General features: G+C 42.8%; 1 protein-coding gene across 15 annotated transcripts in view; it reads left to right on the top strand.

Annotated features, from left to right (window-relative positions):
* The window catches only part of mical3a (microtubule associated monooxygenase, calponin and LIM domain containing 3a), a 63,162-nt gene extending 49,288 nt beyond the window's left edge, over positions 1-13,874 (top strand). For 8 of the 15 annotated variants that reach the window (XM_049009256.1, XM_049009254.1, XM_049009252.1 and 5 more), the window contains 9 exons: positions 254-348; positions 2,212-2,286; positions 3,193-3,300; positions 3,612-3,705; positions 5,095-5,145; positions 5,871-5,921; positions 10,381-10,480; positions 10,602-10,675; positions 12,057-13,874. In XM_049009256.1, coding sequence (XP_048865213.1) covers positions 254-348; positions 2,212-2,286; positions 3,193-3,300; positions 3,612-3,705; positions 5,095-5,145; positions 5,871-5,921; positions 10,381-10,480; positions 10,602-10,675; positions 12,057-12,241 — 833 coding nt within the window. In that variant the 3' untranslated portion in view covers positions 12,242-13,874. Of the gene's footprint in view, positions 1-253; positions 349-2,211; positions 2,287-3,192; positions 3,301-3,611; positions 3,706-5,094; positions 5,146-5,870; positions 5,922-8,165; positions 8,232-10,380; positions 10,481-10,601; positions 10,676-12,056 lie in introns of those variants that run through there. The other 7 variants (XM_049009255.1, XM_049009261.1, XM_049009258.1 and 4 more) reach the window with 7 other exon arrangements.
* The last annotated feature ends 30 nt before the right edge of the window (positions 13,875-13,904 follow it).

Here is a 13,904-nt window from a genome sequence, read left to right on the forward strand (position 1 = left end):
CACTATAACAGTTGGTATAAGAATTAAGGATGCTTTATACTGTATTATGGATCTATCTATAGTGCATTATAGATGACAGCTTTATAACGCATTCATAATGCACCATATGAGTTATGAATGTGTCCATATATTTATATAGACATGGCATTCATAGAAAGTGTTAGCGAATGGTTAGTTTTAAGGCTATGTTGTTGCGTTTTTTTGGGCAAATGCTCTTTAATTTTACTGACTCCGTGGTTTCTTTTTGGTGTAGAGCTCCATTTGCGAAAAAATCTGAGTTTCTCTGAAGAATCAGATCTGTCCTGTGACGACATGCTGGAGAGAGCCTCCCAGAGGTCTAAAACCGAAGTGAGTTTCTTGCCCTAATCATCACTGTACTTTGGTGAAGCTTTTGATTGATGTTCATTTCATGCTCCTTCCATATCACATTGGAATCTCTACATATTGAACCACTACGGCGGGTACGTCTGCAGGAGTTCTGTGAAATCTTTCCCAGCTTTAACTGCTACTAGTTAACTTTACATTGTCATGATAAATAACCCAAAAGGCCAGAAATTGATCTTCGTAAGATTATGTGAATAAATTAAAGTTTCACTAAGTTCAAATATCATGTCTTTTCACCTTGACATGACATCGTCTGATCAAGCTTCAGATGATCCAAAGTAAATGTTAAAGCAAGAATGGAAAGTATTTTTTAGTAAAGTTTAAGGCTTGGGATTATATGAATTAGGAAAATAGACTTCACCTAGACCTAGGCACTCTGCGATCTCAGGCCTGATAAAAAAGAGTGTATTCTGCAGTGTTTATGCCAAATAATATCTGGGTTATCTGAATGCATTCAAAAATGCCTTCCTTTTTTTAAAATAAATTCTTGTCACAGTTAGCTTGGTAAGTATTAATTTAGCGTTGTTTTGAGCTTTCCTGGGAGAATGAGAGGAAGGTTCCAGGTAGAACAGGGCTCACCAGTGTTTCAGGGAGGCAGCATGTGCTGCGTGGTTGTGTGGGCAAGTAGCCGGATAACGGAGACTGTGCTGTATCGAGTATGAGCTTTCAAGTGCTTTTAGCAGTTTTTCATATAGGGTGCTTTTCCACCGTACAAAGTACGGTACTTTTCAGTACATTCGCTTTTCCATTGACTTCCAGTCGAGTACCAGTACCGAAAGTGCCAAACCAGCTGGGGTACTTCTTTGGTACTTCGGTACTTTGGGGTGGAACTTGCAAACGTATTTGCTGTCGGTTGGTTATGCAAATAGCCTGTAGCTGCAACACAAAGTACAACCGACATCTTTTGAAACACAATGAACAGCGAACAGAAACAACATAAAAAGCAGTAGAAACAAAAATATTAAAAAAGTAAAATGGAAGGATGGACAAACACAGGCTTTAAACGCCACATGGTTAGATGAACAGATCCAGCGGGATTTAGATGGCATGACTCTAAATAAAAAATGTATTTGCCGTAATAGCAAGCCGCTTGTAAGAAATGGGGCACACGCGAAACACCGGACAATGAAAATCAAAAAAACTTAAGCAGAACTACAGGAAAGTGAAGGATCATAATAGCATATTTGAATTGGCGCCGGTACCAGTTTTTACACCAGTGGAAAAACCTACACACACTTTTTTTGGAAAGTACGGTACCTGGTGCGGTGGAAAAGCGCCCATAAAGACTTCAGTATGGATTGTAGTTTTCTGGGCGCCTTTCAGAAATGTTTTACATTGTAATGATGTGGTTTATGTGGTATTAATGAATTGAAAATGATGAATCCATCAAATGGTCACTTGCTTTTTGTGTTTTTTTTACCGTGGTAGTTCTTGCTTCTAAGCAAGATTTAAACCAAAGAAAAGCAGTCCTATAAAAATCTGTGACTGTAATCAAAAAATAAAAAATTCCATAAGTCTTGTTTGGTCACTTATTGTTTAGACCAGACCTGAGAAGGCGTTAAGGTTGCCATTGTTGGGGTCACTCTTTTTCCCGTAGAAATTAATGGATGGTCCCCACAAAGAAATGAATGCAAATGTGTATTTTGTGCTTGTGTATGCGAATGTGTTTTTAATATTATTTAAATAGTAAAGATAATCTGTGTGTTTATTCATTTGCCTTTGTGATTCTGTGTGGATTTGTTAATTATGTGGTTTATGTTTATGTGGTTTAGTATTAACAGTATGTTGCCTCATTGCATCATTTACTTTATGTGTTTTTGTTTTCTGTTTGTTTCGCTTCATCTGCCCAAGCGCTTGTACATCCCTCATACTGCAGCGGCCAGGAAAGCGCACGCCTTCAAGGTAGTGTGCACCATCCTGTCAGCCAGGCCGCTTTGCGCACATACTGCTGCGCTCACTAACCACCACCCTATCGATTCACTGTTCACCATGTGCAGCACTAACTGTTCTCTCCAAATGCATGCCAAGGACTCGACGCAGCGCCACCTGACTGTTGGTGACTGGCTCATGATTTTTTATTTTTGCAATGCTGTACCATTTAAAACTAAAATTAAACCTGTCTGGTGTCCAAAAGTGAATTATATTCTTTCTATTTTCTATCTACAACTTTTTTTTCCCCACTGTGCTTTGGTGGGGGGTTGTTATATTGGAACACAGTTTGGTCCATGCAGATTTCTGTCAGCAGCCCTGATTCCACTCTCTGGCTTATTTGCAGAATGACGGTGTAGTTACAAGGATGTTCTGCTCAAGATGAATGTTACTATTTTGCTTTTCCTGCTCTACTACAGCCAGAAAATGGGATAGTAGAGAATTTACTGATTTGTTTTGAAATTATTTGGCTATAAATACAAAAATATTGTAAATGTGAAGATGCCTTGGTATTGTGTTCTGTGAATGTGACGAACTGGTTCTGCAACTGAAATCAGTTCTGCAGAATGGTAGAATTAAAGCTTCCTTTTATCTGAGTAAACCAGACCCTTTACTCATTATGTTTATGGGAAAGCAGTAGCTGCCATTTGACTCTGTTAGCACCTGAGTTAGTATGCCCTGTGATGAGAACCCAGCCTCAGTTAGCCTCCATGCTGTTGGGGTACTTGCTGCATTCATTTTAGCTGGTTGCTTGGCTTCAGTTACACTCTTCTCCCCTGAGAAAAGGGCTGTGAGCTCTTTTTCCCTTGGAAGGGTCCTCCTATCCCCCTGGAGGAGGGACCACTGCCTAGTCTAAGTGTGTCTGAAATGCTCTTCCAGAAAACGTACACCGAGGAAGAGCTGAATGCCAAACTGACGCGGCGGGTGCAGAAAGCTGCGCGTCGACAAGCCAAACAGGAGGAGCTCAAGCGGCTGCACAGAGCCCAGGTACTACTGCTGTCTGTCTGTCCATTTGTGCTCCTGTTTGTGCCTGGCTGTGCTCCTGTTTGTCTGTCTCTGTGAGTGTGCTCCTATTTGTATGTGCCAGTTTGTGCTTGTCTGTGTTTCTCTTTTATTGCTGCCATGAGTGCAAAGCACTTAACTGTACTCTTGACTGGATGAGGTCTCAAAATGGCTTTAATGCTATGTATATAAGGGCAGGTGCAATGAACCACTCTCTGTTTCCCTGGTAATGTCTGTCAGTGGTGCACTAAATCCAGGTTATTGTGTCTGAAGGGAAGCCCACTTCTCTCCCCTAGATCATTCAGAGGCAACTGGAGCAGGTGGAGGAGAAGCAGAGGCAGTTGGAGGAGAGGGGCGTGGCAGTAGAGAAGGCACTGCGAGGGGAAGCAGGTATCTGTCAATCAGCATTGTCTCAGGCTTATAGGGGGGATTCTCTCCAAGCCCCGCCTAGGTGGCGGAGTCAAGACCCTCACACATGCATTAGACCAAGGTGTTGGTCTTTATGTATGCAAAAAATAAAACAGACCAGCTTGGGGAAAAAGAGTTTGGAGATATGAATAGATATAAATCTGCCGGTTTGATTTTTATGTCTTGATTAAACAGACTTGATTTAAAAAGAAAATATATATATATATATAATATATACACACACAGACACACACACACTCAATACCTAATTTAGGATTTTCCATAATAAAAATCCTCTTAACCTAAAGAGGCTTGAATGAAACAATCACAAACACTGTTTTAATATGATGATCTTAGGTCAGTCCTCAGTGAGCGTTATCTGGGACAAATGACTTTGCAACTGTAAAAATAATAGCAAAATAATAGGCTACTTGTTACCTTCTTGGGTAAATCTCACCAAATGGACAAAAGGAATCAAACCAGGAAATGCAGCTGAGGGGCACCGTGCTATGTTGTTCTCACTATTTCTTTGGTGCCCATTGGGTTAAGCAATTGGACTAAAAGACTGCCTCCTATGGGTGTTAAAAGATGGCCTACGCACCCTCCCACCATCACATCTCATGATGCTACAATGTAGTGCACGCGTCACATATTTCTGCTGAGCCTGACAGACAAGGGACTATCACAGACCACCTAACTGCCACCATGAGACGTTACATTATCCAGGGCTGTCAGATCAGGCTCCCCCAGGGCCATTGGGATGAAGGTGTGTTAAGTAGACTATACATAGATGTGTTTGGCATGCCAAATTTCACACCTAGTGCTGTTTAGAGGACCATGAGCCATTACACCCTGTCAAAGGTTGTCGAAGATCCCCCTTCCCCCAAAAACTTTTTTTTATTTTTTTTTGAAAACAAAGGATTATGTGTTTATGTACCTTTTTTTGTGAGAGATACATTTTGCAGTATAATTCTGGCAAATTTTCTGCAAAATGACAAGATACCTTGAAGAGACTGAAAGCTTTGCTATCTGTTGAGTAACCTGAACTTTAAGAATCTGACCACTTGTCTGTGGTACCTTGGTCATAAAGAGTCTGAAGCCAGGGACCAGGAAAATGTTCCTTAAATAATTTTGCATTAGTATGAAGCAGTTTTCTAGGAGTGATATGAAGTAAAATCAGTGCCATGTAAAAAAAAATAATAATAAAAAAAAAGTGGATTGTCTGCTACCGTATTATAGCAAATTGATTGACTGTATGATTATCTTCATCGTTCATTTTTTTCAGTAGGCGGATGATGTAAAAATATAAATCCTTAGAGTTTCTTTCTCATGCAGGAGAATGCTCTTAACCTGTCGTTTACTCTTTTAAAGGGTGGTATAAAGGGTCTTACATTAGTCCAAAACAGCATAAAAGAAGATCAGGTATTCAAAACTGGCTGTAGTCATGTCCCCATAACACCACATCTGCCATTTCTTGGGCCTGTCATCAGTGTAACCCATGTCCGGTGCCGTCTGTCTCTCTTCTGTCTGTCCTTGGGTGTCCTTGAGGTGCATGCCACTGTTACCTGAGGATGTGTGTCTCTCGCATAGATTTGCCTGTGTGCTACATCTGGATGTGGCCCCAGAGGAAATGACATAAACAGAGGCACAAGTTTGCTCTTCTTTTTTGCCATAAACATTGCTTTTACCTTTAAGAAGGTTAATGTTGGCCACACTGTACCCCTGAAATACCCTCTCAAATGCTGCTGTTATCCCTGATTATCATCTTATCCCTCATTGGCGGGGGGGGGTACAGCCTCAGCCACTTCCCTGAATAATCAGCTGGTGCTGATGTCAGCACGTGCCCCGTTCAGCCATGCTTGGCCAGACCTGGGGGACAGTATGTGCCGCTGTGGGTGTGACCTCAGAGTCTTCTGCGGTCAGAAGTAAACGCACATAAGCATTTTGAGCGAATGAGATATGGCGGCCCCACAGGTTGGGGTGCGGGGGGTTCCAGCATTACAACAAATCTATGTGACTATCTGGTGCAGCATGTCATGCGGACCTGTGGTGCATACATGTTCTGTCGAGCGTGTGCGTTTTAGTGTGCATGCTGTCCATCCATGGCTTTGTGCAGTAACTGTCCTTATTATATATTCCTATTATAGACTTTTGGGGAGAGTCTAATTACACTGAAGTCCTGGACTTACATCTGGGTGGTATGTATTTCAAACCTGTCGCTTTGACCCAGCTAACCACTAACCCTGCACCTTCCCTGGCATAGCACTAGATGTGGTGCCTGTACCTTTAATTCTTCACCCCCTCGATACTAATGGCCCCACCCTTTCCAGTTCAACAATGGTAGTCTTAGGGCGACAGTGAATTGTCCCATCAGAAGTCCCGTGGAGATGTAAGACTTGCATGTGACTGCATGACCTGTTTTTTTTTTTTTTTTTTTTTTTAATATATCTCGTGGACATCATGGTTTGAAATTACACCTGACATAAAGGACAGAGTTTGCATTCCACACCTCCTCAGCATTTTCATTGTTTGCCCCCCCCCCCTTCATTTGCAGTCAATTTACAGTTTTTTCAACCCTAGAACTGGAAAGAGGTGTTTGGTCTGCACTGAACAAACTAAGCCCCACCCCCCTGTGGCCTTTATTGGACCAATCCTTTGTCAGCCAGGAGTTGCTAGCTGTCAGTCCTGGTGTAGCTCATGTTCATGTCGTTACGTTCAAAGGCTCTCCTCCGTCTTACCCGATCCATGACCTCAGACTTCTGTAGAAGGCCATGTGATGTCATGTCTCGTTGTGTGGTGTCATGGAACCCGTCTGCAGACTGTGCTCCTGCTGTTCACTGCGTGTGCCATCATTCTGTAGCTGTCCATCAAGCAGGAGCTGGCCTGTGCTGCTGACTGCAAGCTCGGGAGAGTCTGAAATGGTCAATGACATCAATCTGTGTTTCTGAAAGAGTTGCCCTTCATTTCACATGTGTGTGAGCCAGGGGTTTTGACTGTTTTTGGGCTTCCATTTCTTTTAAAAAAAAAAAGCCTGTGGGTTCCTGCACCTGTTGTTTCAAGGAAAGTTATACTCTTAAAGGGAGATGCTCTTAAAGAACAAGTGTTGCTATTCATATCAAAGTTTGAACATGAAGCAATTTTTTAGAGGTAGGATGTTGAAAGTCTGAATCCTGGGGGTAAGTATCACTGCTGAAACACAGGGATGAGGGCAGATCGGAGCAGAGTGTCACCCCTCCCCTCAGAATTGAGCTTCCTAAAGATACAGATGTGCTTAACTAATCCCCAGCCTTCTGGGTTTTGGGTAACAGAACACGAATCCCATCCTTGGATTTTCTTCAGGGTCTTTTACTTCAGCCTGGTACCTGTAGGGGGAGCCCTCAGACCTGAAAACAAAGCAGGCCGTGGGTCTTTGGGTGTCTGAATGGTTGCTGTACTTTGTCTCTTGCCAGTTAGGCTGCTTCTGAAGGTAGGTGTTCTTTGTGGCCTTGACATACTGCACAAACTGCTAAGTGGTGGAGCTCACATTGAAAACGAGCCATCACCACCAGCACTAAGGTGTAACGCGCGAACCCGTTCCTCTCCGTGAAGTGCACCCCGGGACACGCCTCCCCCCACCTTGTCTGTGATAGTCCCTTGTGGCAAATAACCCAGCATCCCTCTCTCCCAGCTCTTTCGCCCTATGGAACTGTGGGAACGTGCTGTCTGTTTCCTGTCTTTAGTGTTACACACCTCTTTCAAATACCTCTGCACTTTTCACTTGTTTTCCTTTCCCTTCCCATCATTCTGCTTTCCGTTTTGTTATTTTTAAATGTTTTTACATTTATTTTCATTGGTAACATAGATTAGACGGACCATGCTCTTAAGTCCCTCCTGAGATAAAGTGATATGCACACCTTTACTTGGATTTAAGACCAATTTGGGGATGTGTAGATCACCATTTAGAGGGATAAGAACCTGTGTGAGTCTATATGATCAGAGTGCAGTACAGTGGAGCTGTAGAGGGCTGTGTGGAGACTGCTGAAAGCATGCTAGGATACATGGTGGTGGATCATCCACATGCCAGTCTCTGACCGGTAGCCAGGGGGAGCAAAGCTGCGGTAGGCAGCCAGGACAGTTTCTCCAGTGACAGAGGACGTCCTGTCCTGCAGAGCACAATCTCGCCTGCACACACTCACACACATTCACACCTTTTGTGTGTGGCCCCTCTCAACCCAGCTCTATATCCCAAATTTCCCGTAGACTGCCTTTGATTTTGTCTCCCTCTTCTTCTCCCTTCACGCCACCTGCCATCTCCTGCCTGTCTTCTACACTCTATCCCTCGCTGTCTCTCTCTCTCTCTCGCTCTCTGCCCATTGCCTTCCTGTCTCTCTTTCTCTCTGTTTCTCTCTCCTTCACGCCTCCGCCACCCCACTGCTCTGCACTCTTTGCCTGTCTTTTGGAAGTGGAGCCCATTGTGGGGGCCCCTCGTCGGAGACCTGTCACCTTCTGCCATTGCTGTTCCTCCGAAGGTAATGTAGCCCCGCCTGTCCTGCCCCTGGCCGCAGCATGGTTACCCTGGCAACCAGCCAAGCAGCCGCCCGTGTGCCCGAAGCCCACGCTCCTCTCCCCGTGTGTGGCACGGCTGGGTAGACTCCCCCGCGATGTGATGGTTCGGTATCTGCTATGACGTACCTCACCACACAAAGCACCACACCCACTGGTCTGGAACACACAAGTTGGGGCTGGGGGGGTGGTCTGCCAAAAGAAAGGCGGTAGACTGACATACTCAGAATGGTGATTAGTGAAACCACATGGGCCATGATGTGTGCTGATGAGTGATGAGACTTTTGGAGATAGGCAAGAGGCACATAACCTTGATCTGCAGCCAGAGTGAAGAAGGCCTGTACCTAGCATATCTGTGTGCCCCGTCAGATGATCACCGTTCATGATCAAAGCTCTGTTGGTCAGGCCAAACTTCTGTGTTCCCTTTAAAATCCAGTTCATATACGGATATAAAAATGGATCCATGGACCATACCAGCCCTACTTCGGGTTTCAGAATTAGACAAGTGTGTGTTTTCAACCGTGTTGCACAGTGAAGAAACGTAGTGCCTGCAGGTCGGTTTTTTAAATATTGAGTGCATCTCTTTGACATACTCTGTGCACGACAACACAGAGGAACCTAAAAAAGTCAAAACACTTCTTGAGTGCTCTGTTCCACCTTGTAGTCTCCTTGTTGCTTCAGCAGTGATGTCTCTAGGCCAAGAGTGAGAATGTACATTCCTGTCTGACTGGTGCCATTGAGGCTGGTGTTTTTATCTTTGTCACATGCTAATTGTGTCTTATTTATGTTTATGAGGTGGGTGGGGGTGGACAAGAGGGTGGAAGGGTCAACTTTTTGGCAGAATGCAAGACAAGAGGTACATGAGCCTGCTTTTGGACTGGTCTCAGGGGGGCCTCCTGGACTATAGACAAGCAAGGGCGAGTTCCAGATGCCACATGAACCCCATCCTGCTTTCCATGCTCTTTGTCTATGAACCTCTAAGCAAATGCATCTGAGAGCCACACCCTCCTCCCCACCATGTTTCACTTGACCGGCTTAGCTCCGTCCGTGTGCCATAGGCGGGAAGGATAAACTACAAATCTCTGCACCGCATGTCTTCAGTGCTGCATGCTCCCAGAACCCCACCTCTCCAGTTTCAACCCGTATTATGAATGGAGTATGAGGACGTGTCCATCTGTACCCATTCAGCTGTGATGAAAACAATGATATCTTAAAACAACATTACTTAGGTTCAGTAGAACCATATTCATTCAATTTTCAGTTTTCTCAAGCAGGTTATCACAAAAAGTGATCTTCATAAAACATATAAAAACATATAAGTTGAAAACCCATTTATGGGGAAGCAGTTCTGCCACAAGTCATTGAGTAATACTTTGTGTAAATGACAGGCCTTGAATGTACTGGTGTAAGTCTATTGATCATTATTTACTTTCACTGGGCGAATGTCGAGTTTCTGAACGTGGGTTCTGGCATTAAAATGATGCAGACTCCTGGAACCACATTGAGCAAGAAAAATAAAAGTGTTAAGTGGTTTATCAGAAGTTTTGATGCAGTTAGAAGCAAAACCAGCAGTATGAACTCAGAAGTCAAGACCTAAACAAAGCTTTGAACATCTAAAAGGGACTCGTGTTTGTGATGGATGGGTATCAACACTGACTTCCTGGCACAAACAGCTCTGTGATCAATGTCCACCTTTCAGTCTATACAGTTGAGTAAAGGGTATTTTAACTATTGTTGGTTTTTAATTATATTTAAATGTAAAGTGTGCTTGAATCCCACAATCTAAACTGGTAGATTATTCCAGAAAACTAGCTCTGATGTTGTTGGTTGGTTTGGTAAAAATTCTGAAAATTCAGTCTTGGTGAGGTTAGAATCTTTACAGTATAGGATGTAGGTTCTGACCTGAAGAAAAGTTCAACCAAAGATCAGGACTGGTATCCCAGCTTGCATTGCCAGCTTTTCTCTAGCCAAAATCTGCCCCCACTTCATCTTCTGTCCCAGTTGAGCTGCATCACTCATTCTCAGCTTCGCATCCATTGTGTGTCACTGTCAGCATGAAGGGATTTTACCCCGCTACCTGCATCTCATACCCCCTCTCTCCCTTGGCTCTCCCAGGAATGGGCAAGAAAGACGACCCCAAGCTCATGCAAGAATGGTTCAAGCTGGTCCAAGAGAAGAACGCCTTGGTCCGCTACGAATCTGAGCTGATGATATTGTGAGCCATCCATGCACGTTCTGGCCACTTCTTGGCCTTTATTTGAACAGCTTTACTGTAACTCAAAACCTGAGATGTTCCTCCTAACTAGGCAGCTAAAACCTTGCCCTCTACCCCCTAGTGCTCGTGAACTTGAGCTAGAAGACCGGCAAAGCCGACTTCAGCAAGTCTTGAGGGAACGAATGGCTGTGGAAGGTGAGGCTGGCTTTTCAAGATGCCCACATGCAAATCAAAATCAAATGAAATTAAATCAAAATTTACTTGTATAGCCTATTGAAAACAACCACCTACACAGGCATAATGTCAGTTAGCAAAACAAGTAGGCAGGTATAAAATACAATAAAATTTGAGCAGTAATAAAGAAAAAGATCAAAAATCAAAAAATGAAATAGATGTGCTTCTGATACGAAACTGAACTGCAGTCAAATCCTAACACAAAGCAATGGGTAATAAGCAATGATTTTAAAGCATCTATTGATTCTGTCTAATTTGGGAAAGGAGGTTGCAGAGTTGGAGCAGCTCCTGTAAAGGCTTGATCTCCTTTGCTTTTAAGCCTGGCCCTTGGTACAACCAGTAGCATTAGATTGCCTGACTTAATACCTTTAACTGGCTTGTGAACCTGCAAAATATCTGCAAGATACAGCAGTGCCTACGCATTTAAGGCTTTAAAATTGAAGATAAGGTTCAGTATGTACAGTTGCTGTGAGGAGCAGTGCCCATATTTATCAAGTGTCTCAAAGTAGGAAAATGGTCTTAAGTGGCTCAGAAACAAACTAACAGTAACAAAATTCGGTCCACATTTTGGAGTATGAGCAAAAGCATGTATCAATTTTCTTAACTTAGCAAAGTACTCCCAACTTGGCCAGGATTTAGTAGAGTTCAAAAGCTGTCCTAGCCTATTAGAAGTTGCCAGAATATGCTGTTCTGACACAGATAGGTGTGCACATTCTGGAAAAGGACAAATGTTGTGGAAATACTCAAAAGCATTTGTAAAAAGATATTAGCTCATCCGGAACAGAATAATGTTTGTTACCAACCTTTGCAATTGATCCATCTACAAGAAGCTATGCAGTCTCAGCTAAAATGAAAGTGCAAAGGTTAGAAAAATGTAAATAGAAAAGATGCTGTAAACCGGAGTGCTGTGGTGGCGCAGTCATTATTGGCTCCGTGTTTGTGGAGTTTGCATGTTCTTCCTGTGTTGTCGTGGGGTTTTCTCCCACAGTCTAGAAACACACTGCTGTTAATTGGAGTTGCCAAATTGTCCAAAGGTTTGCATATGTGACTGAATGGTGTGTGAATGTGCCCAGTGATGGGTTGGTGCCCCATCTTGGGTTGTTCCCCGCCTTGTGCCCAAAGCCTTCAGGTTAGGCTCCTGACCCTCTGTGACCCTGAAAAGGATAAGTGGTTATGGATGGATGGATGGGTGGGTGTCATAAACTTGATGCCATTCTCAAACTAAATACAGCCACAAGTCTGGTACAAATATTTCATTGAGATAATGGGCAGCAACACACTCAAAGATATTAATAGGGGTCACTGTACCAAAATTTGCCATTTCTCTTCTTGTCCTCCCTAGATGACATGAAAACAGAAAAGGAGCTGGCAGAGGAGAAGCAGATCCTAAGTGAGATGCTAGAGGTCGTGGAACAGCGTGACTCCCTGGTGGCTCTCCTGGAGGAGCAGCGGCTGAGGGAAAAGGAAGAAGACAAAGACTTGGAGGCCGTCATGCTCTCCAAGGGCTTCAACCTCAACTGGGCATGAATAAGCTTATCCAGGGAACTCTTTCCTTCTGAAGGCCAAGCCCTTGTTCTACCACAGCATTATTATTCTCCATTGACATCTGAGAAAGTTTACATGCTCACCCATACTTTAAAAATCACATTGGGTGGAAGAAAAACTGATGTGGTTTCCCTTAATAGAGCTGTCTTCACTTGTCATTTTGAACTCCTCATATGTATTTAAGTGTTTTTTTATCTCATTTTTAGATGACGGTTGGGAAAGTGCTCTGTACCTTTGGACTTTGAGCTTGCTCACTGTGTATATGAATGTACAAAACCCACGGACTGGCAATCAGCAGATTATTTATTAACTTTCACACAAGTAGCAACTCAATTCGAATCCACCTGGACTATCTGGCTCCATGCAGCAGAATTCCATCTTCTTCCACAGTCTGTCTCAGTTCCTTCTCCTGTGTTGCCAGCCAGGCTTTTTGGAAGAAAAAAAATAAACCACTGCTTCAACTGCCTTTCTCTTTGAACTGCTATACCCTGAATTTAGAAGACTGCTATTGATAACATCTTCCTGTAACAATTGCAATGCAAACATTTTCAGACCTGTACCAACTCTTTTACTTCTTTATTCCTAAACATTTTTTACATTTTTAATGCAAAATGTGTTTACCCTACTCTAGTAATTTTTACAGTGGTATTGCCTGGATTGATATGAGGGTCAGATGTGTTATGCAGTACTGTTGTATCAGTGAGTTGGACGAGAGCACACATTACCAGCTGTAGCTCTCTTTATAAAAAAATAAAATTCAGGTATAGATATTTAGGCTTACGGAAAAGAACTGACCACGTGGCTTTTCCTGTGTCTGTAATTAGAAATGCGTTGGTTGAACTAGTTAAGCTGTGGGACTGGTGAATGTTCTTTCTCACATTCCTTTGGTCATGTCACAGTCCATGAGATACCCCACTCCAAATCTGGCCGAAGTGCACCAAAAAGACAGCTCACTGCTGCATAATGGAGCTGCATTTTTTAACATCTAGACCCACATATGCTGCCACTTTTTTTTTACAGTAATATCAAAACATCTTTATATAAAGACCATGTAATACAAAAGGGAGAGTTCAAAATGATTGTTTATTGTGCAAAATCTCTAAGTAAGGCTCTTAAATGCCTTTTCCAGTAGCGTTTTTTTTTAAACTTGAGTTTGTAAATCTGGTTTTCTGTTCCATTTCTGAGGTAGCAGTAGCAAAACTTTTCCACATATCTTTTTGTACGTTACTCATATTTTTTTTTTTTTTATGATCTATAAGTGATGAGACATCATATGAATGAGCGATGTGAGGCAACGGCAAGCTGCTTTACCTAGTATCCATGGAAGGACAACGTGCGCTTCTTTGTGGTCACACACAGTGGGAATTTGTGTAGAGGATTATGAGTAAATGATTAATAGGATAAATAGGTGTACAGGATTTTAGAATGACTTCGAGGTGGAATGTTTTTGTTATTTATTAACTTATGAAAAGGGACATGTATCATATGTAAAGAAAATTTATTAATTTTTAAAACATTTTGCTGTTCTTATAAACTTAATGTATCTTAGTGGCATACTTGTGTTGATTGTATATTTCATGATTAATAAAAGCAATGCAGAGGGTATTTTACAGAAGTGCGGTGTGGCATTTCTGACTTGAGTGTG

The sequence above is a fragment of the Brienomyrus brachyistius genome, chromosome 3 (assembly GCF_023856365.1).
Source record: "Brienomyrus brachyistius isolate T26 chromosome 3, BBRACH_0.4, whole genome shotgun sequence".
Lineage (NCBI taxonomy): Eukaryota > Metazoa > Chordata > Actinopteri > Osteoglossiformes > Mormyridae > Brienomyrus > Brienomyrus brachyistius.